General features: G+C 44.3%; 1 protein-coding gene across 1 annotated transcript in view; it reads right to left on the bottom strand.

The window, feature by feature from the left end:
* LOC135095128 (tyrosine-protein phosphatase non-receptor type 14-like) overlaps positions 1 to 25,109 on the bottom strand; it is a 25,758-nt gene extending 649 nt beyond the window's left edge. Inside the window, exons 1-21 of the mRNA XM_063995891.1 lie at positions 24,943 to 25,109; positions 23,789 to 23,888; positions 22,126 to 22,305; positions 21,448 to 21,623; positions 20,645 to 20,742; positions 20,334 to 20,404; positions 19,961 to 20,116; positions 19,550 to 19,638; positions 19,184 to 19,319; positions 15,412 to 15,579; positions 14,438 to 14,551; positions 13,795 to 13,932; positions 13,484 to 13,707; positions 12,862 to 13,022; positions 11,947 to 12,088; positions 11,193 to 11,346; positions 9,423 to 10,976; positions 8,758 to 8,976; positions 5,497 to 5,697; positions 5,141 to 5,300; positions 1 to 3,310 (exon numbers count right to left, since the gene is read on the bottom strand). The exon at positions 1 to 3,310 is cut by the window's left edge and continues 649 nt beyond it. Coding sequence (XP_063851961.1) covers positions 3,015 to 3,310; positions 5,141 to 5,300; positions 5,497 to 5,697; positions 8,758 to 8,976; positions 9,423 to 10,976; positions 11,193 to 11,346; positions 11,947 to 12,088; positions 12,862 to 13,022; positions 13,484 to 13,707; positions 13,795 to 13,932; positions 14,438 to 14,551; positions 15,412 to 15,579; positions 19,184 to 19,319; positions 19,550 to 19,638; positions 19,961 to 20,116; positions 20,334 to 20,404; positions 20,645 to 20,742; positions 21,448 to 21,623; positions 22,126 to 22,299 — 4,431 coding nt within the window. The 5' untranslated portion in view covers positions 22,300 to 22,305; positions 23,789 to 23,888; positions 24,943 to 25,109 and the 3' untranslated portion in view covers positions 1 to 3,014. The remainder of the gene's footprint in view (positions 3,311 to 5,140; positions 5,301 to 5,496; positions 5,698 to 8,757; positions 8,977 to 9,422; positions 10,977 to 11,192; positions 11,347 to 11,946; positions 12,089 to 12,861; positions 13,023 to 13,483; positions 13,708 to 13,794; positions 13,933 to 14,437; positions 14,552 to 15,411; positions 15,580 to 19,183; positions 19,320 to 19,549; positions 19,639 to 19,960; positions 20,117 to 20,333; positions 20,405 to 20,644; positions 20,743 to 21,447; positions 21,624 to 22,125; positions 22,306 to 23,788; positions 23,889 to 24,942) is intronic.
* Positions 25,110 to 25,510: the final 401 nt, after the last annotated feature.

Below are 25,510 nucleotides of genomic sequence, written 5' to 3' on the forward strand. Positions count from 1 at the left end.
CACACACACACACACACACACACACACACACACACACACACACACACACACACACACACACACACACACACAGTCACCCCTCCTGTTGCTCTCTCCTGGCAAAGACCAACATAAGGGTGACTGGTCCATTGCTACACTATTGCAATCTCACCCTAGTCATCACCAGTGCTGCCAACCTTCCCACCAGCCAGCCCAGGAGCACAGGAAGCTTCAAAGTATATATCTATGTATAAAGTATGAGGTGTGTATGTTAGTCTATAGTCTATATCACGATACAGACTTGGTTTTAAAGGTATGTATGTCTGTGTGTGAAGTATAAAAGTGTATAAAAGTGTACGTCTATGTTGCTATACAGACTTGAGTATAATAATTGATGTGTGATTTACGTATCATTGTTTTCCTTTTTATGTGTCTTGAAAGTTATACGTAAAAAATGGATGTTCTTTTTTGGCTGTGCGTTTTAAGGTTATACATAAAAGGTTATTTTTTTGTTTTCTTTTCCTTTTTACATATTTTGAGAGATATACATAAAATCTGATACTTCTTTGATTCTTTTAGTGTCTTGTTTTCTTTTTTAAGTATTTTGAAAGGTATACATAAAAATTGATGCTTTTTGAATAAGCTTTTTTATGTATTTTCAAGTTATATGTAAAACATTATTTTTTTTAAATGTTTCTATATGCATTTTTTTAAGTTGTATGTAAAAACAACTGATGCTTTTTTTTGGTTTGGATTTTTTCTTTTTTTCAAATGGAGATGAGAATACAAGTAAAATAAAAATTAAGTATTGCAAGACTCATATAAAACTCTTTTAAGTTATCAATAAAATACATTGTTATGTTTTCTGTTCTGATGTCTAGATTAAATTGTGTGGATAAAAGAATTAAATACTGCAAGGTCTAACAAATATGAAATATCACAAGATTTAAGTAGTAGTAATAGTAGTAGTAGTAGTAGTAGTAGTAGTAGATATAGAGACAACAACAACAGTAACATCAGCAAAAGCAATAACAGCAACAGTAGCCATAGCACAAGTATCAGATATGACGAGAACTAGATCAGGAATGGCATCATAATTGCCGATCACTCACCACAAAGGAAGGCAAGACACTTAGTGAGGGAAGGTCTGGCACTTAGTTCACAGGGATTCACAAGGCACTGTACTGGAGGGCCAAGACGAGAGAAAGACTCCGTAAAGCACAAGGGAGAGGAATGAGATCAAGTAGTATATTCCTAGACATCTCAGCAGCATCTCTTTTCCCTCACATCTAAAAGGGTTCAGTGGAAGTCAACAGGGTTGATAAGGATGGTAGTAAAAGTTATTGTAGTTTTCAAGGGTGTTTTCATGAAGCTAGTGATAGTTTAACAGGCTGTAGTGGAAGTTATTGCGGTTTTCAAGGGTGTTTTTGGAAATTATTAGGGTTTTCAAGGGTGTTTCCATAATGCTAGTGAAAGTTTGACAGGTTGTACTGGAAGTTATAAAGATTTTCAAGGGGGTTTTGGAAGTTATTGTGGTTTTCAAAGGTGTTTTCATGATGCCAGTGATAGTTTGACAGACTGTAGTGGAAGTTATTGTGGTTTTCAAAAGTGTTGTAGTGGTGTTACAGGCCTTGGAACACAACACAAGCAACACACACCACACAAACCTAACACATTAATGCCATTCTATCTTGTGGTGTTGCAGTGAAATGTCAATGTGTTACAGGCCTTGAAACTGTCCCGAATACAACACGAGCATAGCATGTCAACACTACTCTATCTTTTGGTGCTGTGTTCATGTGTTCAACAAGGATTCTGCACTAACTAGAAAGATGTAGAAAAGATCAAACTAATTATCTCTGTGGCCTTTGAAAAACAAGTCCTGCTGAGAAAAATAGGAAATAACAAGGAAGGAAACCATTCACTGTAGACACAAAAATAAAACACCACACAGGGGAGGGAGAAAAAAAAAAAAAAAAAAATAAATAAAATAAAAAAAAAAAAAAAAAAAAAAAATAAAAATAAAAATAAATAAATAAATAAAACTGAACACTGTATGATACGATAACGACGACAATGATAACGAAGCTTGGCAAAGTTAACCAGATGACCTAGAAGTGTTTACCCAGGTCATCTTAGGTCACACGAGTCACCTGTTGGCTACAAGGGTGTGGTCATCAGTTGGTATCAGTTATACAGATGTAAGACTGACAACGCAGTAAGTATCAAGTGAAGCACAAGAGTATGAGGCTGATTCGGGAGTGAGTATAAGGTAGTAGGTGATTTATGAGGCCCCTAATACTGATATTTTTTAGGTTATCAGGTGTTAGGGTAGAGTAAGAAGGTGTGAGACTGATATGGTAGTAAATATTAGGTATAAGTATTAGTGTAAGGCCCCTAATACTGATATCAGGTGGTAAGATAAAGTCTGAGGTCAGAAGATGGATAAGGCACTAAGTATAAGGTAGCAGGAGGTGATGTAAGACCTCTAACACTGGTAGAAGATAGTAGGAGGTGCTGTAAGACCTCCAACACTGGTAGAAGATAGTAGGAGGTGATGTAAGACCTCTAACACTGGTAGAAGATAGTAGGAGGTGATGTAAGACCTCCAACACTGGTAGAAGATAGTAGGAGGTGATGTAAGACCTCTAACACTGGTAGAAGGTAGTAGGGGGTGATGTAAGACCTCTAACACTGGTAGAAGATAGTAGGAGGTGATGTAAGACCTCTAACACTGGTAAAAGGTAGTAGGGGGTGATGTAAGACCAACACTGATATTTCCATGGATATCAGGTGGTCGGAGAAGGCATGAGTGACTGTGAGTGAGTATAAGAGTGAGTATGAGTCGGCACAAGTTACAAATGTGACTCCGAGGAGCGAGTGATGATGGCATTGAAGTACAGGTTATATATGGCATCCTGGCGTTTACTCTCTGCCTTCTCTCTTTCTCTGGCATGTTATCCCTGGCACCTCACCTCTCCAGCAGCCTCAGTCCTCAATCTCCAGCCACTCAACACTGCTACCAACACCCTTCACTAGATTAGCCGTGCCCTATTGAGGTAAGCCAGCAGGACCTGATAGACTAACTTGTACTGCGCTATGGTCTGCACCAGAGCCATACGCTGCTGCCTCAGGTGCTGCAGGACTTTGGGAGGGTCCAGCGGCAGGTTGTGGTCCGTCGCCTCCAGCAGAAGGTCGCACAGGATGGTGACGCCTGACCTCCCCACGCCGGCTGAGCAGTGCACCAGGACGGGGGTGTTGCGGTTGCGTCCCACGCCTCTCACTTCCTTGTAGGTGTAGCGCCGCAGTGTTGACAGCTCCTCCAGGAAGCCTGTGTGGGGGGGTGGCATCAGTGTGGTGTTAAGTGATGTTCAACTTAACCTGACCTGGTCTGATGAAAGGAGCATAGATAAGAGGTAGGAATAAACTGGGGAGGGTGTCATCAAAGTGTTACATAATGGACATTCTACCTAACTGGGGAGGACGTCATCAGGGGCTGTTAGGTGAATATCTTACCTAGGCTGACCAGATCTGATGTAAGGAATGTGATAAAAGGTAGGAATAAGCTGGGGAAGATATCATTAAGGGTGTTAAATGGATATTCTATGTAACTTAATCTAACCTGATTTTCTTTTTTCTTTTTTCTTTTATGTAAGAGGACCACTGGCCAATGGCAAAAAAGAATTATGAGCAAAAAAAAGGCCCACTTATTGCCAGTTTCCATATAGATGCCAGGAGAGAAAAAAAAAAAAAAAAAAAAAAAAAAAAAAAGGATAAGTATCTTGAAACCTTCCTTTTGAAAGAGTTCAAGTCACAGGATGAAGACTGAAGCAGGCAGAGAGTTCCAGAATTTTCTAGAGAAAGGGATGAAAGACTGAGAATACTAGTTAACTCTTGCATTAGAGGTGGACAGAATAGGAATGGGAGAAAAAAGAAAGTCTTGTGCAGTGAGGCCACAGGAAGTCAGAAGAGCAGTTAGCATGAAAATAGCAGTAGAAGATTGCAAGTGATACAATACTGCAGCAGTGAGAGAGAGGCTGAAGACAGTCAGTTAGAGGAGAGAAGTTGATAAGATGAAAAGCTTTAGATTCCACCCTGTCTAGAAGACCAGTATGAATGGAACCCCCCAATATATGTGAAGCATACTCCATACATGGAAGGATAAGGACCCTGTACAGAGTTAGAAGCCGGGGGCATGAGAAAAACTGGTGACTAACTTCATAGAAGCTGTTTTAGCTAGAGATGAGATGTGAAGTATCCAGTTTAGATTATAAGTAAAGGATGGATCCAGGAAGTTCAATGTAGAAAAGGGGGATAATTAAGTGTCAATGAAGAAGAGGGGATAGTTGTCTGGAGCGTTGTGTCAAGTTGACAGGTAAAGGAATTGAGTTTTGAGGCATAGAACAATACTAAGTTTGCTCTGCCCCAATCAGAAATTTTAGAAAGATCAGAAATCAGGTGTTCTGTTGCTTCCCTGCATGAACTGTTTGCTTCCTGAAGGGTTGGACATCTATGTAAAGATGTAGAAAATAGCAGGGTGGTATCATCAGCATAGGAGTGGATAGGACAAGAAGTTTGGTTTAAAAGGTCATTGATGAGTAATAAGAAGAGAGTGGGTGACAGGACAGAACCCTGAGGAACATCACTGTTAATAGATTTAGAAGAACAGTGACTGTCTACCACAGCAGCAATAGAACGGTCAGAAAGGAAACTTGAGATGAGGTTACAGAGAGAGGGATAGCAGTAGTAGGAGGGTAGTTTACAAATCAAAGCTTTGTGCCAGACTCTATCAAAAGCTTTTGATATGTCTAAGGCAAAAGCAAAAGAGGATGACCAAGACTCAGTAAGGAAAGCCAGAAGATCACCAGCAGAGCAGCGTTGACGGAACCCATACTGGCGATCAGATAGAAGGTTGTGAAGTGATAGATGTTTAAGAATCTTGCTGTTGAGGATAGATTAAAAAAAAATTTAGATAAGCAGGCAATTAAAGCAATAGGAGGGTAGTTTAAAGGATGTAAGGAATGCAGATAAATGATAGGAATAAAGGTGTCCTCAGTGTGTGTTAAATGGATAGTCTACCTAACCTGACCAGACCTGATGAAAGGAGCATAAAATGTAGGAATTAAGTGGGGAGGGTGTCATCAGGTACATAACCACTCACTGATGAAGCCCAGCAGGTCCTCAGGGCATCCATGGTCCGCCCAGTCTGTGTACTGCAGGTGCCAGATGTTGCGGCTCTTGCGTGTGGGGATGTGGACCACCTGCAGGCGACTGGTGACGTGTGACCGGCTGACCGTGCTGTGCTTGCGGAACACTCGGAACTGTGACGGAAAAAAGGTGAAGGAGACGTGTAAAAATAGAAGTGTCCATCATTCAGTCTGTCAGTCTCTCTGTTTGTCCTTTTCTTTTAACATCCATCTGTCAGTCTGTCTGTGTCTCTATCATTACCGCTCTCTCTCTCTCTCTCTCTCTCTATTCAAGCTAAGATGCATTTACAAAAACCCTTCTCACACACACCTGATCACACTCCACACTCGTATTATCAGTCTGTGGCCAGTAGGGGAAGCTCTTGCTGGTGGCTGTGTCCCCGATGACTGATGTAAGCATGACCACCAGGTAAACGTCAGCCTCCCACACACACTGCCAGAAGTGAGCCACTGTGTTGGCAAGGGGACCCTGGCAACAGATGTAGAAACGCTGGCTCTCCCCAACACTTGCCTGTAGGAGAGAGAGGAGTGGGTAAGCTTGGTTGTTGTTGTTGTAGTAGTAGTAGTAGTAGTAGTAGTAGTTTTTTTTGTTTTTTTATGTAGGAAGGACACTGGCCAAGGGCAACAAAAATCTAATAAAAAAAATGCCCACTGAAATGCCAGTCCCATAAAAGGGTCAAAGCAGTGGTCAAAAATTGATGAATAAGTGTCTTGAAACCTCCCTCTTGAAGGAATTCAAGTCATAGGAAGGTGGAAATACAGAAGCAGGCAGGGAGTTCCAGAGTTTACCAGAGAAAGGGATGAATGATTGAGAATACTGGTTAACTCTTGCGTTAGAGAGGTGGACAGAATAGGGGTGAGAGAAAAAAGAAAGTCTTGTGCAGCAAGGCTGCAGGAGGAGGGGAGGCATGCAGTTAGCAAGATCAGAAGAGCAGTTAGCATGAAAATAGCGGTAGAAGACAGCTAGATATGCAACATTGTGGCGGTGAGAGAGAGGCTGAAGACAATCAATTAGAGAAGAGGAGTTGATGAGACGAAAAGCTTTTGATTCCACCCTGTCTAGAAGAGCAGTATGAGCGGAACCCCCCAGACATGTGAAGCATACTCCATACATGGACGGATAGGGCCCTTGTACAGAGTTAGCAGCTGGGGGGGGGTGAGAAAAACTGGCGGAGACATCTCAGAACACCTAACTTCATAGAAGCTGTTTTAGCTAGAGATGAGATGTGAAGTTTCCAGTTCAGATTATAAGTAAAGGACAGACTGAGGATGTTCAGTGTAGAAGAGGGGGACAGTTGAGTGTCATTGAAGAAGAGGGGATAGTTGTCTGGAAGGTTGTGTCGAGTTGATAGATGGAGGAATTGAGTTTTTGGGGCATTGAACAATACCAAGTTTGCTCTGCCCCAATCAGAAATTTTAGAAAGATCAGAAGTCAGGCATTCTGTGGCTTTCCTGCGTGATATGTTTACCTCCTGAAGGGTAGGACGTCTATGAAAAGACGTGGAAAAGCGCAGGGTGGTATCATCAGCGTAGGAGTGGATAGGACAAGAAGTTTGGTTTAGAAGATCATTAATGAATAATAAGAAGAGAGTGGGTGACAGGACTGAACCCTGAGGAACACCACTGTTAATAGATTTAGGAGAAGAACAGTGACCGTCTACCACAGCAGCAATAGAACGGTCAGAAAGGAAACTTGAGATGAAGTTACAGAAAGAAGGATAGAAATCGTAGGAGGGTAGTTTGGAAATCAAAGCTTTGTGCCAGACTCTATCAAAAGCTTTAGATATGTCCAAGGCAACAGCAAAAGTTTCACCAAAATCTCTAAAAGAGGATGACTGAGACTCAGTAAGGAAAGCCAGAAGATCACCAGTAGAGCAGCCTTGACGAAACCCATACTGGCGATCAGATAGAAGGTTGTGAAGTGATAGATGTTTAAGAATTTTCCTGTTGAGGATAGATTCAAAAACTTTAGATAGGCAGGAAATTAAAGCAACAGGACGGTAGTTTGAGGGATTAGAACGGTCACCCTTTTTAGGAACAGGTTGAATGTAGGCAAACTTCCAGCAAGAAGGAAAGGAAGATGTTGACTGACAGAGCTGAAAGAGTTTGACTAGGCAAGGTGCAAGCACAGAGGCACAGTTTCGGAGAACAATAGGAGGGACCCCATCAGGTCCATAAGCCTTCCGAGGGTTTAGGCCAGCGAGGGCATGGAAAACATCATTGCGAAGAATTTTAATAGGTGGCATGAAGTAGTCAGAGGGTGGAGGAGAGGGAGGAACAAGCCCAGAATCGTCCAAGGTAGGGTTTTTAGCAAAGGTTTGAGCGAAGAGTTCAGCTTTAGAAATAGATGTGATAGCAGTGGTGCCATCTGGTTGAAATAGAGGAGGGAAAGAAGAAGAAGCAAAGTTATTGGAGATATTTTTGGCTAGATGCCAGAAATCACGAGGGGAGTTAGATCTTGAAAGGTTTTGACATTTTCTGTTAATGAAGGAGTTTTTGGCTAGTTGGAGAACAGACTTGGCATGGTTCCGGGCAGAAATATAAAGTGCATGAGATTCTGGTGATGGAAGGCTTAAGTACCTTTTGTGGGCCACCTCTCTATCATGTATAGCACAAGAACAAGCTGTGTTAAACCAAGGTTTAGAAGGTTTAGGACGAGAAAAAGAGTGAGGAATGTATGCCTCCATGCCAGACACTATCACCTCTGTTATGCGCTCAGCACACAAAGACGGGTCTCTGACACGGAAGCAGTAGTCATTCCAAGGAAAATCAGCAAAATACCTCCTCAGGTCCCCCAACTAGCAGAGGCAAAATGCCAGAGGCACCTTCGCTTAGGGGGATTCTGAGGAGGGATTGGAGTGATAGGGCAAGATAAAGATATGAGATTGTGATCGGAGGAGCCCAATGGAGAAGAAAGGGTGACAGCATAAGCAGAAGGGTTAGAGGTCAGGAAAAGGTCAAGAATGTTGGGCGTATCTCCAAGACGGTCAGGAATATGAGTAGGGTGTTGCACCAATTGCTCTAGGTCATGGAGGATAGCAAAGTTGTAGGCTAGTTCACCAGGATGGAGAGGAATGCATGTGACTGATAGTATTAGTAGTAGAAATAGGAGTGGTGATGAAAAATTTATTAGTAGTAATTCCTGCTGGTGTAGTAGTAGTAGTAGTAGGAGGAATAGTAACAGTAGTATTAGAAGTAGTCATAGTAGTAGTAGTAGTAATAATAGTAGTATGAGTAGTAACAGTAGTACTAGTAGAAGTAGTAGTGACAGTATTAACATAACTATAACAACAGCAACAGCAGTAACAGAATTAGTAGCAGTAGGAGATACAGGAGTTGCAGTAGTAGTAGTAGCAGCAAAAGAAGCACAGTAATCATAGCGTAAACAGTAGAAACAAAACAACAACAACAACATTACCAACCCAAACATCCCAAAGCCTCAAGACCCAGCACACCATGAAAAAACAAAACTGTAAAACCAGAAATAACATGAAAACCACCACCATTACCATCCAAAACAACTCCGCAAGCCTCAGCAAAACTGTAACCCCCCAAAACAACACCAACACACCGTGATATGAGATGCGTTGATGTATCCACTCTTGTTGTCCTTGGTGGGGGTAAGCTTGACTCGGTTCTCCTCATAGGGCACAATATCCTTGTACCTATTCCTGGCGCTGTTCTCTGCCTTGGTTGCTGTGGTGAAGACTGCTCCTGCTTTGATTTTAGGAATGGCCTCAAACTCCTGCAGAATGTCCCCCTTCACTAGACGTCCTTCTAACTGCACAGCCTGTAGGAATAAGTTGGTTAGGAGTTGTACTGGTGTTGGTGGTCTTTGTTATTGTATGTTATCTTGTTTTTTCAGGGTGATAGATGGATAGGATAGCGAGATGAGTGTATGGGTAATAGTAGTAGTAGTAGTAGTAGTAGTAGTAGTAGTAGTAGTAGTAGTAGTGGTGGTGGTGGTGGTGGTGGTGGTGGTGGTGGTGGTGGTATTCCTTGTTACTATCTTACACTATGCTGTCTCTTAAATGATAGACAAAGAAGGATGGGAGAAGAAAGAGAGGTGGATAGACAAAGGAAAACTATGGAGATATCACATAAAATAATAATAAAATAATGAATAAAGTAAGGAGAATGAAGAAAAGACACGACACAAAAGCCACAGAGATAACATACAAATTATTAGCAAAACAGTGTAGAGAATGAAGACAGCAGCATAACTGTTGGCTTTACCCTGGGGTCTTTAGGTCCCTTAGGTGTGGCACCCCTCAGCACATCCGGCGTGGCACCCTTGGCCCCACTGCCTGCCGTGGCACCACCCTCGGCCCCCCGACTCCCTGCTGAGGTTTGCCTGCTGGAGGTGGTGGTGGTGGTTGTGGTGGTGGTGTCCAGAGGGTCCTGTGAAGACTCCCTGCCTTTAGTTTTGGACTCAGGACCCAGGATGGAGTCAAGGGATGAGACACGACTCCTGGACTGGGACGACTCCTCCGCCTCCTGTCGCCTCTTGCCTCTGTCATGCGGGGCGTGTGTCTCCCAGGGCATCACCGTCTCTGCCTGCCCCGCTAGCACCATGCGCTGGCCACTCGGAGCGCCCCACTTCTTGCGCGGTGACAGTTTGGTACCCGATGCTTCCCCGCCGCTGCCTGACTCCTGCTGTGCTGACTGTTGCTTCCCCTGCTGGCCTGCTCCTGCTGCTCCTCCTCCTGCTGCTGCTGCTGCCTGTGACTGTGACTGTCTTAGCTGCTGCTGCTGTTGTTGTCGCTGTTGGTCTTGCTGTTGTCTCTGCTGTTCTTGAATTTGTTGTTGTTGATGCTGTTGTTGCTGCTGCTGCTGCTGCTGCTGCTGCTGCTGCTGCTGCCTCTGCTGATTCACTTGGTGCTGCACATGTTTCTGTTGCTGCTGTTGTGCTTGTAGCTGTAGATGCTGCTGTTGCTGCTGCTGCTGCTGTTGTTGCTGCTCCTTCTGCTGTAGTTGTAGCTGCTGTTCCTTATGCTGATGTAATTGTAGCTGCTGCTGTAGCTGCTGCTGCTGCTGTTGCTGCTGCATGGAGAGTGCCTGCATCTGCTGCAGGTGCAGGAGGTGGTGGTGGTTGTGGCGCAGCTCCTGCTGGGCGCTGAACATGGGGATCTGACCCATGGTGGCGTTGATGGCCTCGATGGGGCCGCGCTGTTGCTGTTGCTGCTGCTGCTGCTGCTCCCCAAGGTACAGCTGGGTATCCAGGGCTGCTTGCCTGGCTGGTTGGGATACAGTGCGGCCGCGGCTGCCCTGCACCTCCTCCGGCAGCTGGCCCAGCAGGTGGCTGGGTGGGGCAGGGCCGGACACACCCAGGGCTGCGTTGTCCATCTCTGGGGCAGAGCGGGCGCGCTCCCTGGCGTCCTCTGTCCTGAGAGCGGCAATGTTCTGGTAGATGGGCTCCTGGGGTGCCCCTGATGCTGCCCCAGCGGGATACTGCTGAGGAAACTGTGAGGGAGGGTAGTGTGAGGTGGGGGGGTATTGTGCCGGAGGGGCAGGGGCAATGGACACCCGGCCATCGCTGAGCTGGTAGATGGCATCCAGCTCATTGCAGGAGTTGTGGTAGGTGGTGTTGAAGGGGTGCAGGGAGGACAGAAAGGCTGTGCCACCCTCCCCCGTGGTTCGGGACAGCTCATGACGCAGGCTCTCCACCGCCTCGCTCAGGTCTGCCAGGTTCTCGTAGGTGCGGGACAGGTCTGGCGAGCCCAGGCAGCCCAGCGAGGCTGTCAGCAGTGCCCGCCGCCGCGACGCCAGATCTGGGCTTTGGCTGCCGCCCTGCACCATGGCCAGCAGTGAGGGAGAGGAGTTGTGAGTCAGTGGCATTATCAGAGACCAAATATTTGTGTTATTCTATAGATTTATGCATTTCTTTCAAGTATGTGTGTGTGTATGTGAGTATTTTGATCGTGTTGTTAATGCACTTCACTACAAACCTGCCAACCAATCTATCTACTCGCCCAGCAGACTGTCAATCTGTCCACCTATGCTTACCTGTGTGGTGGAGGCCAAGTCCGGGGTGCTGTTGCTGGAGGGCTTGTGGTAGGGGTAGGGTGGGGGTGGCTTGCCATACATCACCTCCTCCTGTGCCCCCTCCCTTCTCTCCTCCAGGAGTTCACCGCGGGAGGGTGATGCAAGTTCTGGGGTGCTGCAGTGGCAAAATATATTCAGTGTTCTATCTTCTAAAGGTTCTGGTGGATGTTGCTGTGGTTTTCAAAGGTGTCTTTATGATTCCACTGATAGTTTAACAAGGCACATCATAGTTTAACAAAGCTAGTGATAGTTCAACAGGCTCTAATGGGTGTTATTATGGTATATTCAAAGCAGTTTTCATGATTTTAGTGACATTATTGGAGTTTTCAAGGGTGTTTTATGGTTCTGGTGATAGCTTAACAGGCTCAGGTAAAGTTATAGGAGTTTTCAAGGGTGTTTTCATGGATGTGGCTAGAGTTTTCATGGTCTTAGAGATAGTTTAATTCTAGAAGAGAACCCCACAAATCACCTCTGTAACCATTTGAAATAGTCCTGATTAAAGCTGTAGCACTTCAAAACAAGCACCTGACAGGATAAGGCAAGACAGGGAGGCAATGCAAACCTTCCCCCTTCTCTTCCACAATTGCATCTGCTTCCTCCCAGTGCCTTTAAGTGTTCTGTATGAGGTGTCTCCACTGATTTGTTTGCACCCTGGCTGGAGGCTTTTTGGAGGCTTGTGTACCTTATATGATGAGAGTAGTAATATGAGACTCACCTATAAGTGTTGTGGAGAGGGCCAGGCATGAGGATCCCGGCTGACCTGCTGAGTTGAGGTACGGAGGGGTCAGGGTGCTGGGACAAGTCTGTGTAACCCTTGTAGTGACTGTAACTGCCAAGGCCTCCTGATGCACGTGCCACTGGGGGTAACAGGGTGGGTTAGTACTCAGTTCATTAATATTTTGGTCTATCTGGCTGGCAGTCCCACACAGGGCAGCCCAGACAAAGCATCACACTTTCATTCACACTCTTAGCCCCATAGGCCCCTGGTGGAGAGGCACAGTCTTGTGAACCACAATACTACATCCCAGGAGCTTAGGTACACCACAGCTGGCCAAACACACCCACAGCAGGCCAAACACACCCACAGCTAGCCACACACATCCACAGCAGCCACACACACCCACAGCAGGCCAAACACACCCACAGCTAGCCACACACATCCACAGCAGCCACACACATCCACAGCAGGCCAAACACACCCACAGCTAGCCACACACATCCACAGCAGCCACACACACCCACAGCAGGCCAAACACACCCACAGCTAGCCACACACATCCACAGCAGCCACACACACCCACAGCTGGCCAAACACACCCACAGCTAGCCACACACATCCACAGCAGCCACACACACCCACAGCTGGCCAAACACACCCACAGCTGGCCACACACACTCACAGCTGGCCACACACACCCACAGCTGGCCACATACACACCCACAGCTGGTCAAACATACCCAAAGCACACACTGGTTTACCCCTGCCCCTTCATAACGAGACTGTTCCCTACTCCACATCTACCAATCCTGAGACTAAGGCAAATGCAGGTACTTCCTACAGTGTGCCCTGCAGCCTTACTGGGCCTTATTTCATAGCAAAAATGTAGAGAAACAGCAATAAACCACACACCTTCATGTGCCGTGCCCTCCAGAACGTGAGAATTTGAGATCTCCGGCTGTGAGGAGTAGAGCATGGTGGCGCGGATGTTGGCTGGGTTCACTCCTGGGCCATACTTCTGCACCAGGGCTGTCTCATAGTCAGGGGCCGGTCGGTACTGGGGCAGCAGACTCCTGAAGGGGTCGGGGGAACGTGAAAAAACGAGACTGTGAAAGGCTACCTGACCTACACAAAGCATACAGAACATGCTTATTACACTTCTTGAGATTATAACGAGGAAAAGAATAACAATGCCAGTGATGTAACGATTAGTAAAGGATGAGAGCACCCTACTAGTGGAAATACAGCAGCAACAAATATTTGTAAGGTTATAACAAGGAAGGAAGAAGTCAATGAGGTAAACAAAAACCAGCAAACACCTTCCCACCTCCTGAAGTCTCCAGAGAATGATAAAGGCTAAGAACACCAAAGAAGGTGACAACACAGCAACAGACTTCCTTAAGGTCATAACAAAGAAAGAACAGAGAGAGCTACACAAGACCTAATACAAACACCCTAATAAGTGGTAACAAAGCAACAACAGACAAAAAAACAACAGTGACAATTAAACAAGAGCCAACCAACATCTCCCCACCTCCTGAAGCTGCCTCTAGTGGACGGAAGGCTGAGATTTGAGGAGTAGAGGGCAATCTGCTGGCCTGCTGCCTCATGTTGGAGCTGTGACTGCTGCTGCTGGTTCTGCTGCTGGGAGGGTGTTTGGGGCTGCTGTTGCTGCTGTTGCTGTGCCTGCTGTTGTTGCTGCTGTGTCTGCTGCTGTTGCTGCTGCTGTGACACTTGGCTGTGAGTTGCAAGGACCACCTGGTGAGAGGATGTTGTTGGTTGAGGTGAGACGGAAAAAATGTAGGGGTTAATTGACAGATATTTCTCTCTCACTCTTTCCCTCACCTGGGTTTGCTGTGGGTGGTGGGAAGTGTTGAGGGAGTAAGCAGACTGGGAAAGGAGGCCATAGGAAGGGTCAGTCATCAGCTGTGACCCTGTAGACTCCACTGCTGACCCAAGGTGACCCCCACTTGATTCAGCTGACTGGTAAGAGAAAAAGGAAGGAGAGGTGAGGTGGGGTGGGGTAGTGAAAGTAAAGCTTCTGTCGGATGGGGGGATTTGTGGGTTTGTGGGTGGTAGAGTGTAAGTTATTGGGGATCTCAATGGTGGTTTTGTGGTTCTAGTGATATTCTAACAAGGCTACTGATTGTTTTGCAGGGTCTAATGAAAGTTACTGGGGTTCTCAAGGGTGTTTTCATGGTTCTAGTGATAGTTTAACTGACTCTAGTGGAAGTTACTGGGGTTCTCAAGGGTGTTTTCATGGTGCTAGTGATAGTTTAACAAGGTCTGTGATAATTTTACAGGCTCTAGTGGATGTTACTAAGATTTTCAAGTGTTTTCAAAATTCCAGTGACCATTAAACAAATATTCACACCATCAATATAAAACAATATGAAAACCCAACAAATCACTGTGTGGCCTTGAAAAGCAGTCCAGATGAGAGAACAAAGCATTAAACAAGGCAAGGAAACAAACACACTTTACTCACATGATGTATGTAGGAGAGCTCAAACTGGGGCAGGGTGGTGGAGAAGGTGGCCAGGGCTTGTTGGTCGGCTGAGCTCCTTAATGTTACTTCTCCCAGCCCTCCTCGACTGTCCAGCTAGGAATGTCAGCATTGGATTCACATTGGGGTTAAGAAAGGATCCAGTAGTACTTAATTTATAGTACAAGGGCTCCTCAAGTTACATAGTTCTGTTACTCTCCTCCTCCTCCTCACTGTATTTCTTCCTCCATCGCTCTCTTCCGCTGCCTGACCCTCATGACTTTCTCCTCTCATACATCTTTCTCTTTTTTTCAATTTATTTCTACCACATATTCAACCTCTCCTTCAAGCCTTTCCCTTTCTCTGTATCTATTTCCTTGCTTTTCCTTCATCTATTCCATCATCCCTCTCTAAATTGCTTGCTCTTTACATCTCAGCATCTCTCTCATCCTCCCCCATAGTGAACCAGCTTCAGTGAACACTTGCAGTCTGTCACCCACCTGTGCTAATGCTTGAGTGGTGTAAAGTCATCATCTAGGATAGGAAAGTATCAACTATGTTCACATGATGCCTAAGGGAAACCACACTACAGTAATCATTGTTGTTTCACATTGGTGATATAATGTCTATATAGAAACTCTTATACCCTGTCTGGGGTCTCTGCAAGTAAATAAACCCTTAAACCTTAAACCTCTACAACTACTGTACTCGTAAATAAACACACAGAGAACATAAGGTAGTAAAAAAATTAAACAAATCAGTAATGAAAGCAAATCAGCAAATGGGGATGAACGTACAGGGACAAGACAAGACAAGACAGAAACTAAGACCATCATAAACTCAGGAATCATAACCTGTAATCTCTGGGACCCATGAAAACAGTCCTGGCTGGGAAAATAAACCAAGAACCCCCTGTCATCATCTCCAAGACCTAAGAAACAGTCCTAGTGAAGAACAAAGCACCGTCACAGCCTCACCATGTCGTGCGAGGAGCTGAGGTGGTGCGAGTGGTGGTGCAGCTGTGTGGTGTTGGCCGTGGTGTTGGTGGACATGACAGAGCTCTGCAGGTCGGGGATGGCCAAGCTGCGTGTTTCTGGCCCCGTGCCGCCCTCCAGAACCTCCTGATTGCGCTTGTAGAAGGTGTGCTGTGGGGTGATGCAGTGATGGGTGAGTGAAGGGAGTGTTTTCTTTTACCTATCTTTGTGTATCTACAGGAGACAAGCAAAGTAAAGATGAAAATGATCTTATCTAATAAAAGAAAAGGAAGACAATTGTAGAAGGTGGGGTGGTGCAATAGAGGTGGGTGGGAGAAGGGTGTGTTTTGTTTTATTAATTTCTGTGTATTTGTGTATTGACGAGCCAAACAGAAGATGAAAGTGATCTTGTAAGTGTTTGTCAACTCATATTTCTACCAGAGATGAGTAAGAGGAAGATTAATCAAGTTTCATCTATGTATCTCATGTGTTTGTCTAGTAGAGATAAAACGAGAGAAAGATTAATTTAGTCTGATCTATCTCTTATGTGTTTGCCTGCTTATATATGTAGAGATAAACAGAAAATAAACAAATCTTTATCTATCTATCACATACAGAACATTTGTTTATCTATATATCCAGTAGAGATGAACAAGAGAAAGATTAATTTAGTCTTATCTATCTCTTATGTGTTTGTCTGCCTATATATGTAGAAATGGACATAAGATAAATTCTCATCTATGTACCTCTTATGTCAATTAGATGATAACCTAACTACAAGATAAACAAAGCCTCAAGGACAAAGACTGAGGAGAGGAAATTTTATTGGAGGGTACTAGATATGAGACTAATGAAATGATATATTCAGGAAAGGGAACAAGAAATGAAAGAACCACAGCAGCAGACAGAGAAAGTGCACGTGGAGGGAGAAGTAGTAGATTAAGAGTAATGTATACAAACACAGACGGGTTACTTTCAGGTGTACTGGAAGTGAGAGATTACCTAAAGAAAAAAAGACCAGATGTGTTGTGCCTAACTGAGACAAAGTTAAGAGAGGAAGTCCACTTAAGCTTTAAGGAAGAGAGATATAATTATTAGAAGAGAGAAAGAAAGGGGAAAGGAGGAGGAGGAGGAGAAGTACTGATAATGGTTCAAGATGATATATATGTGGAAGAAGTGCAATGTGGAGATGGCTTGGTGGAGGTCATAGGCATAACAATCAGGACCAGTGGGAGAGAAAGGAGGAGGATCATAGGAACGCATGTGCCACCGAAGACCAATACGCGGAGGCTGGAGGAACACAAGGAAATGCAAAAGGAAGTGTTGAAGTGCCTAGACAACATGATAAGGAAGGACAGTAAAATACTACTAGTAGGAGACTTTAACTGCAAAAATGTAAGCTGGGAGGAGATGGAAGTTAATGGAAATGCTGGACTGTGGAGTGAAGGAATGCTACAGTTAGCTATGGTGAATACAGTGGACCAATGGGTGCAGGAATTTATGAGATACTGAGGGGAGGAGGAACCATCTATGCTAGACCTGGTATTCACAAAAAAAAATCGGAGCCTTGTCCAACCATTAAATAGTTAAGCCCAATGGGAAAAAGTGACCATGTGTTGTTGGAAGCGGTACTGCAGGATTGGGAGGTTCTACCATGTAAGGAGGATTATAAAAATGCGAGGCTTAATCATGCAAAGACAAATTTTGCAGAGTTAAGAAAAATTCTCTAGGAGTATTGATTGGGGGGGACTTATGGAAGACAAGACAGTGCAAGAGAAATACAAAACATTCCTGAAGAAGTACAGTGAGGGTGTGCAGAAGTATGTACCTGTATATAAAGTAATGAGGAGCAAGAAGCTAAGAAGAGAAAGGATATAGCTTGGAAGAAACTGAAGAAACAAAGAAATGAAAATAATAGAGAGCAGTATAAGGAGGCAAGGAATGAGTATGTTAGAATAAGAAGAGAGGAGGAGAAACAATTTGAAAAGGATGTGGTAAAGAAATGTGAAGAGCCCAAGCTTTTTTTACAGGTATATCAATGGAAAGATGACAAACAGAGAGACCACTGACAAGATAGTAAAGGAAGGAAGGATATATCAAACAGAAGAAATCAGTGAAATTATGAATGAGAATTTCAGGTCTGTGTTCAATGTGGAAGCGGGTTTTATAGAACCTGCCAAGGAAGTGTGGCAGGGAAGGTTACAGGAAAACTTGGCGCATAAAAACATGAAATTGGCAAATAGTTAGAGAAGTTGGATGTCAGGAAAGCAATGGGGCCTGATGGAGTGTCAGGTTGGACACTAAAGGAATGTAGAGAACAAGTGGAGCCAGTTTGGGATGTGATTAGCAGGTCACTGATAGAGGGAAGAGTACCAAGAGAGTGGAAGAGAGCAAATATAGTGCCAATACACAAAGGAGGAAAGAGGACTAAGCCACTAAATTATAGACCGGTGTCGTTAACCAGTGTTGTGGGCAAGACCTGTGAAATAGTGATCAAGGAAAAGTGGGTGAAATATTTGGAAGAGAACAAAGTTATAACAAATAGTCAATTTGGTTTCAGAAAAGGAAGGTGATGTGTGACAAATTTACTAAGTTTCTAGACAAGAGTAACAGATGAAGTACAAAACAGAGATGGGAGGATAGGTGCAGTGTACTTGGACATCAGAAAAGCTTTTGATAAAGTTCCACATAAAAGACTATTGTGGAAGATGGAGCATATAGGAGGACTGAGAGGGACGTGCTAAAGTGGATGAGAGACTGCTTAAAGGACAGAGAAATGAGAACTGTGATCAGGGGCACCTGTTCAAGTTGGAGTGATGTAACAAGCAGAGTACCACAGGGTCAGTGTTAGCACCCATTATGTTCCAAATATACATCAGTGATATGCAGGAGGGTTTGACCAGTTATATTAATGTGTTTGTTGATGATGCAGAATTGTTAAGAGTAATAAAGAGCCATGTTGATTGTATGGATTTGATGAAAGATATTGACAAGATTTATGGGTGGACCAAGAAGTGCAAATTGGAATTCAATGCTAAGAAATGCCATGTGATGGAATTGGGAAAGAGTGGAAGGAGACCTGCATGGGACTATAAAATGGGGGAGGAAGTAATTATGAGGAGCAAGGAGGAGAAAGACCTAGGAGTGAATTTTTCAAGATAACCTGAGCCCGGGATGGCACACAAGTGAGACGTACAGGATGCTGACAAATATTAGGGTGGCATTTCATTACATGAATAAGACTATGATGAAAAAATTATAGCCACTATGCTACGTCCCAGGCTGGAACATGCAGCAGTGGCGTGCTCTCCGCATGTGAAGAAAGACATAAAGAAGTTGGAAAGAATTCAGAGGGCAGCTACAAGGATGGTACTGGAGCTGGAAGACCAAACATATGAAGAGAGGTTGAAGGAAGTGGGACTGCCAACTTTGCAAGTTAGAAGAGAAAGAGAATATCTAACAACAATGTATAAAATAGTTAACCGCATTGAGAAGATAGACAAGCAGTATCTGGTGTTGCTGGAAGAAGATGAAGCTGGACAGATGAGAGAGCACTCAAAGAAGATCAGGAAGAGGCAGTGTTTGAGGCACATCAAGAAGTACAGTTTTCCACACAGAACTGTGGATATCTTGAACAGCCTAAATAAAGAAGTTGTTACAGCACCAAATGTGCATAAATTTAAGGAAATGCTGGATAAATATAGATATGGAGACAGGAGCCCTGCTCAAACCCTGTATTATACAACTAGGTAAATACAAACACACACACACACACCTGTTTCACACACATCTTCCACACATATTTGGCAGCGTCAGGCTCGTCAAAGGTGAAATGAACAGTCTCATCTGTCCTCTGACACTCGATACCGAAGTTTCGCTTGTTGTTCACCAGGTTCGTTATGTCGTTCCACCTGTTTGGGGGAGACAAGGCACAGGAGTGTTAACTGGAGAACATGAGATGGTGAACGCAGAGTTGTAGAAGTTGTAGAATGAGTGTCAGAGTTAATGGCATGTTGAAAAGTAAAGTATCAGTAGTAACAGCAGTAGGGTGTCATAGTTAATATCAGGCTGAGAAGGAAAGAATGAAAGTTAATATCAGTAGATGTAGTAGCAAAAGTGGGAGGAGGAAGACATGACTCACCTGTAGAAGACATGGGTGTGTCCTGCAGCAGGTCGTACATCAATACCCATTAATGAGGTGCCCAGGTAGACCTCACTGCCCCTCTCGTCCTGTAAAAAGGGAGAGAGAGAGAGAGAGAGAGAGAGAGAGAGAGAGAGAGAGAGAGAGAGAGAGAGAGAGAGAGAGAGAGAGAGAGAGAGAGAGAGAGAGAGAGAGAGAGAGAGAGAGAGAGAGAGAGAGAGAGAGAGAGTAGAAATTGCAAAACATATTCTTTTCATCTCCTAATTTATCAATGCTTAAAAAAAGACTTTGTGCATTACTTCTGGTGCTGTTAACTGTTTCATATGGCAGTGAGACATTTACACTAACACACACCAAACCAGAGGAGTGTAGCTAAGACCCTGGCAACACAACACAAGCACAGCAACACACCCTGGCCATGAAAGTCTCCTGGCCATATCCATCCAGCCTCTGAGCCTCTAGGATATAGTAAGTCTCAGCGAGGGCCTGTGCCAGTCCTTGCAGGGATGAATACTGCCACACCACGGCTTCCAGCAGGGCACCCACCTCTCCCTCACTGCCAATCTGCTGCTGGGACAGAGACAAGCGTGAAAGAGGGCACAGGGAGAGATGAGAAAATGAAAAGGGGGAGGGGGCATGGATAATTGAGGATGAGTAAAAATGTGAGAGGACAGTATGTGGAGCGTAGGTGAGGGTGAGAAGGACATGAGCATGGAAGAGTGTGCATACTACTACTACTACTACTACTACTACTACTACTACTACTACTGCTACTACTGCATACCTTAGGGAAGAGTTTGAAGTCCTTGAGGTATTCTGCCGTGTGGCGGTCTGGCTGATGGTCTCCAAACTCAGCTGTGAGGGGGAGGAGAAGGAGGAGGATATAGAAATACAATCATTAGCTTTCTCTTCTCTTTCTATACCTATCAAAATAGAAGAAAGAGGATAAGGAGAAAGATAGATAAGCACCTGTTATCTTGTCTTTCTGCCTTCACCAAACCTTCCTGGGCATAGATAGACAGACAGATAGATAGACAGACAGACACACCTAAATATACACATTTCACTAACACCACACACACAGCCAACACTCACCCTGCAGGCTGTATGAGGCAAGAAGGACGGCCTGCTCGTGGTTACAGCGCAGTTTCCCCTCCAGAACATCTTGCTTCACCTGTAGGAAGTAGTGGGACCTGCCGGGGGAAAAAAATGAAGCGGTGTTAATTGTCTGGGTGAGAACGTAAATTTTAAATGGTGTCTTTGTCTTAACTTGGAATGCTGCTAGAGTTTGTGTATGTGTTCTCTCTCTCTCTGCTTCTTTCTATTCTATTCTTATTTTTTATCTAATTTCTCTATTTACTTTCTTCACTTGAAATGTTATAAGATCTTGCATATTCTTTATCTTGCTCTCTTCTTTTTTCAAATCTGTTCATATCTTTATTTAATTTCTCTCTTTTTCCTTTTTCTCTGTTTACTTTTGTCAATTGTATTTGTTCTTTTCCTGTGTTTTTTTTTTACTCTTTATTCTTCTTGCTTTTTTACCTGTCTTTATTCTCTCTCAACTAGTTACACGTTTACTTAACACACTAAACAACCACACACTCACACAAACTCTAGTAACACAGTCCTTCCCTATCCTTCCATCTCCCTCACACACACACAACCTTTTCTTAACAATTCAAACCTAGACAAACATCACACTTCTTCTTTCTCTGCATCTCCCTGTCACAGTTTCCTTTCTGATACACAAGGCAGCCAAACACTCACACAAACCCAGTACTCCTTCCCTTCTGTCTCCAGCCTCACACTGCCTCCTCACCTGGTCACAAGACAGCCAAACACTCACACAAACCCAGTACTCCTTCCCTTCTGTCTCCAGCCTCACACTGCCTCCTCACCTGGTCACATCATCCTGCAGGAGGGCAACGTCGTGGATGTAGTAGAGAACAGCGAGGGCCAGTGTGGGGGACTGAGCATACTTGTCAAGCTGCTTCTTAAGGGGCCTGTCTAGCTCAACCCATCTCACCTTTGGATACGGCTTCTTGCTCATGTAACGCAGGCCCAGGAACTCAGGCTGTGGGAATTGGGGGTGTCAGTGTGTGAGGGTAGGGCTGAAGGGTGATGTCATGGATGTTGTGGGGTTTAGAAGTCAGGCTGTGTGGATAGGGTGTGTGAGGCTATGGCAGGTGGTGGCATGGATTTTATGGTGCTACAACTGACACTAGGATGCAGTAGTAAACTGTATAAAAAAGAGATGTGAGGAGGTGTGGTCTCTGACAGCAATCACCCAATGGAGTGCACTGTCTGATAAAGTTGTGTGTGCAAGGGAAATTCTCAGCTTTAAAGGTAAATATGACAAATTAACTTACCCTTATGCATTGTATTCTATCCATCCATCTAACCTAACCTCCACACTCTGACCCTCATCCACCCTAACCGCCCAAACCTAATCTAATCCAGCCCACCCACTTAACCTAACCTAACCAAACTCTAACCCATCTAAACCTAACCTAGCCACCCTGCACCCTCACCCACTCCACACCCCCACCCACTCCACCACCCCACCACACTGTCACCTGGTGGAGTGAGAGGCGCTGACAGACATTGTGGAGGCAGTCCTGTCCAGTAGAGTCTGCAGAGAGGGTGCACTCCAGAGTCGTCTTGTCCAGGAGCTCCACGCTGATGACCAGGACATTGCGAGACAACACATTGTACTGGCGTGTCTTCTTGAGGCGCAGCTTGAAGGGCATTGTAACCTGAAGGAGGAGTTATATTTGAAGGTCAGACTCATCTAGACTAAGCTTTGTTTTTTTGGTTGGAGGGACACCGGCCAAGGACAACAAAAATCTAATAAAAGAAAGCCCACCGAGATGCTGGTCCGAAGTGCAGTTCAGAACCCCATGTTAGAGGAAGGATATAGGTCTGTTAGAGCATTATTCTGAAACACTTCCACTACATTTAAAGGGCTCTAGTTGAAGTGATGCAAGTTTTTAAGGTTGTTTTTATATTTCCAGTGGCAGGTTAACAAGGTTTTAGTAATATTAATAGGAGAGTGTTAAGAACTGTGCTTCTCATCTCTGTGGGCTTTGAAAATATTGTAGTTGTGGTGAGAGAACAAAGCATTTCTGAATACCTGCCTTAGAGTCACTACAAAGGAGAATGACTTGAAGGATACAGGGAATGAAGGGGTGTTCCTTATGTAATGAGACTGAAGCTGGTAAATTCATATTCCTTGGAGAGACGTAGGTTAAGAGAGGACCTGATAGAAGTCTTTAAGGGTTATAAGAAGGGGTACATAAGCAAAATTCTCAGGGTCAGTAATCAGGATAGAAATAGCAGGTTCATGCTTAAAAACTTAGGTTCAAGAAAGAGATAGGAAGAAATGGGTATTCAGAGTGGTAGATGGATGGAATGGACTCAGCAACCAGGGAGTTAGTGCTGAGTCATTAGGGAGCTTTAAAAGAACAGACAAATTAATGGATGGGGATGACAGGTGAAAACAGACAGGCATGTTTTATAAAGGAACTGCCACGTGTAGGCCTGATGGCTTCCTGCAGCTTCCTTTATCTTCTTATGTTCTCAAGAAGGGATACAATGGAAGTCCAGATAGACAGACAGACAGATAGATGATAATAATACAATATGTTTTTCCATATGATTCCCAACAAACAGCACTGCATACCTAAGTGATGGCCACAACACAAAATATTAACCAACATTCCTAAATAACTTACAGGCAGCAACACAGACTCAGGTCCTTACTGGCTTGTCAGGCTGAGTGTGGTGCTGTTTGTGGGAGGAGGATGACAAGGAGGAGGAGGAGGAGGAGGAGGAGGAGGAGGAGGTATGTTACTGGGGTGGTATTGCTAAGTATAAAGAATTATCTGGATCAGGAGGAGGAGGAGGAGGAGGAGGAGGAGGAGAAGGAGAAGGAGGAGGAGGAGGAGGAGGAGGAGGAGGAGGAGGAGGAGGAGGAGGAGGAGGACAGGACACTGAAGGAAGAGGAAGAAAGGTTTTATTATATAGAGACATCAGTACTACTACTACTACAACCACCACCACCACTACTACTACTACTACTACTACTACTACTACTACTACTACTACTATCAAAAGACACTAACTGAAAGAAGAGGAGCAGGAAGAGGATGAGAAGTTACCATTATAGGAACATTACTACTACTACTACTACTACTACTACTACTACTACACAGAGACAAGGCACCACCCACACCTCACCTCAATCAGGTAACACAGGAGGACAGGGGACACATGATGACTGGGCTACACACCATCACACTCCCTCTCCCTCTCTCTACGGCCTCTGTCCATCACGTCTCTGTAACGGAAATGATAGATGATTTGTCTGCCTGTCTGTTAAGCCTCTGACAATTACACCCTCTCTGTAATGAAAATAGTGCTAGATGTTTTGTCTGTCTGTCTGTCTGTCTGTAATAGGAAGAGAGTAAATAATTTCACTGTCCATCTATCTGTCTGTCTATTTAAAAGCATCACACTTCCTCCCCCCTCTCTCTCTCTCTCTCTCTCTCTCTCTCTCTCTTAACCCTTTCACAGAGATACAAAACAATGAACACCAGAATTAATGTTTGAGATCTTAATAAGCATCTACAATAAAGAAAGGGAATAAAAAGAATAGATTTTTGCAATTTCTACCCAGTTCAAGATTGGAGGAGGCTGCAGAAGTAAAGGTGTCTTGGTGATTGGTAATTAAGGAAAGGTGCATCAATGAGCAGTCAAAGGGTTAAAATGAGAATTGCAGGATTTAATTTGTTGAACTGCACTAGATTTTCTCCTTCAGTTTTATCCTTGTTTATTAATCCTAACTGAATCTAATAGCTAAACCAAGAGAAATGCTGAGAAAATTATGATATCCCCTTAATATCTATGACTAACTTAACTAATCTACCTTACTGTAACCTAACATGACCTCTGGCAACTCGACCTGACCTAACCTAATGCACCAAGACCCAACCTAACCTAATGCAATCTGACCATCCGCGTCCACCATCCATTCATCCACACACACACACACACACACACACACACACACACACACACACACACACACACACACACCAGACACGTGTTAGGCTGGGCAGGTGAGGGGCAGGTGAGAGGAAGAGAGAAAGGAAGACAGGAAGGTGGGCAGGTGGAAATACCTCCCCTCTCTCTCTTTCTCTCTCTCTCTCTCACACACACACACACACACCACTCCCTCTCTCCACCCATATACCTGCACACAACACACTCTCACTAAACACTTAAACCCATTCCTATCCTTCATAAATAACGACAATAATAAGTAATAATAACAATAATAATCCTTCATTCTCTCACTTCCTTCTTTCATCGCATTCTTCCTTATTCCTTACCTTTCATATCATCCAGTCAGGTGTAGTATTACCTTATGTGTCCAGGAAATCACACACACATGCACGAACACTTTATTTATATCAAGTAAAGCCCCCGTGATATGAAAGTCAGAGCAGCGTAATTGTGATCCCTCCCCTCCGGCGGTTCTCCCTCCACTGACTGGCGCCTTAACTCCTCCCCTTGGTGTCGCATCCTCCCTACGGGACGGTCCTTTCCATCTTATCGACATTACTATTTTTCTTTTTTCTCCTCCTTTCGGCTTGTGTGTGTTCTTTTATTCGTAAATCTTCTCTTTGGCCTTCCTCTCTTCCTCCAGCCAGATATGACCATTTTCAGCATCCATTTTCCAACATATATCTTATCCTATCTTCTGACAAGCCCCAACCACCTCAGTTTCGCCTCTCTTGCCTTATGCTTAAACTGATGTTGATGTGTACCTGTGTTGTCCCTCCGATGTGTTCGTTTTTTTATTTCGTCTCTCGTCTCGTCACTCCAAGAGCACACTGCAGCATCCTCACTTCCTCTGCTTACATCTCCGCTGTTGTATTTTTGCTATCGGTAGTTATC

The sequence above is a fragment of the Scylla paramamosain genome, chromosome 47 (assembly GCF_035594125.1).
Source record: "Scylla paramamosain isolate STU-SP2022 chromosome 47, ASM3559412v1, whole genome shotgun sequence".
Classification (NCBI taxonomy): domain Eukaryota; kingdom Metazoa; phylum Arthropoda; class Malacostraca; order Decapoda; family Portunidae; genus Scylla; species Scylla paramamosain.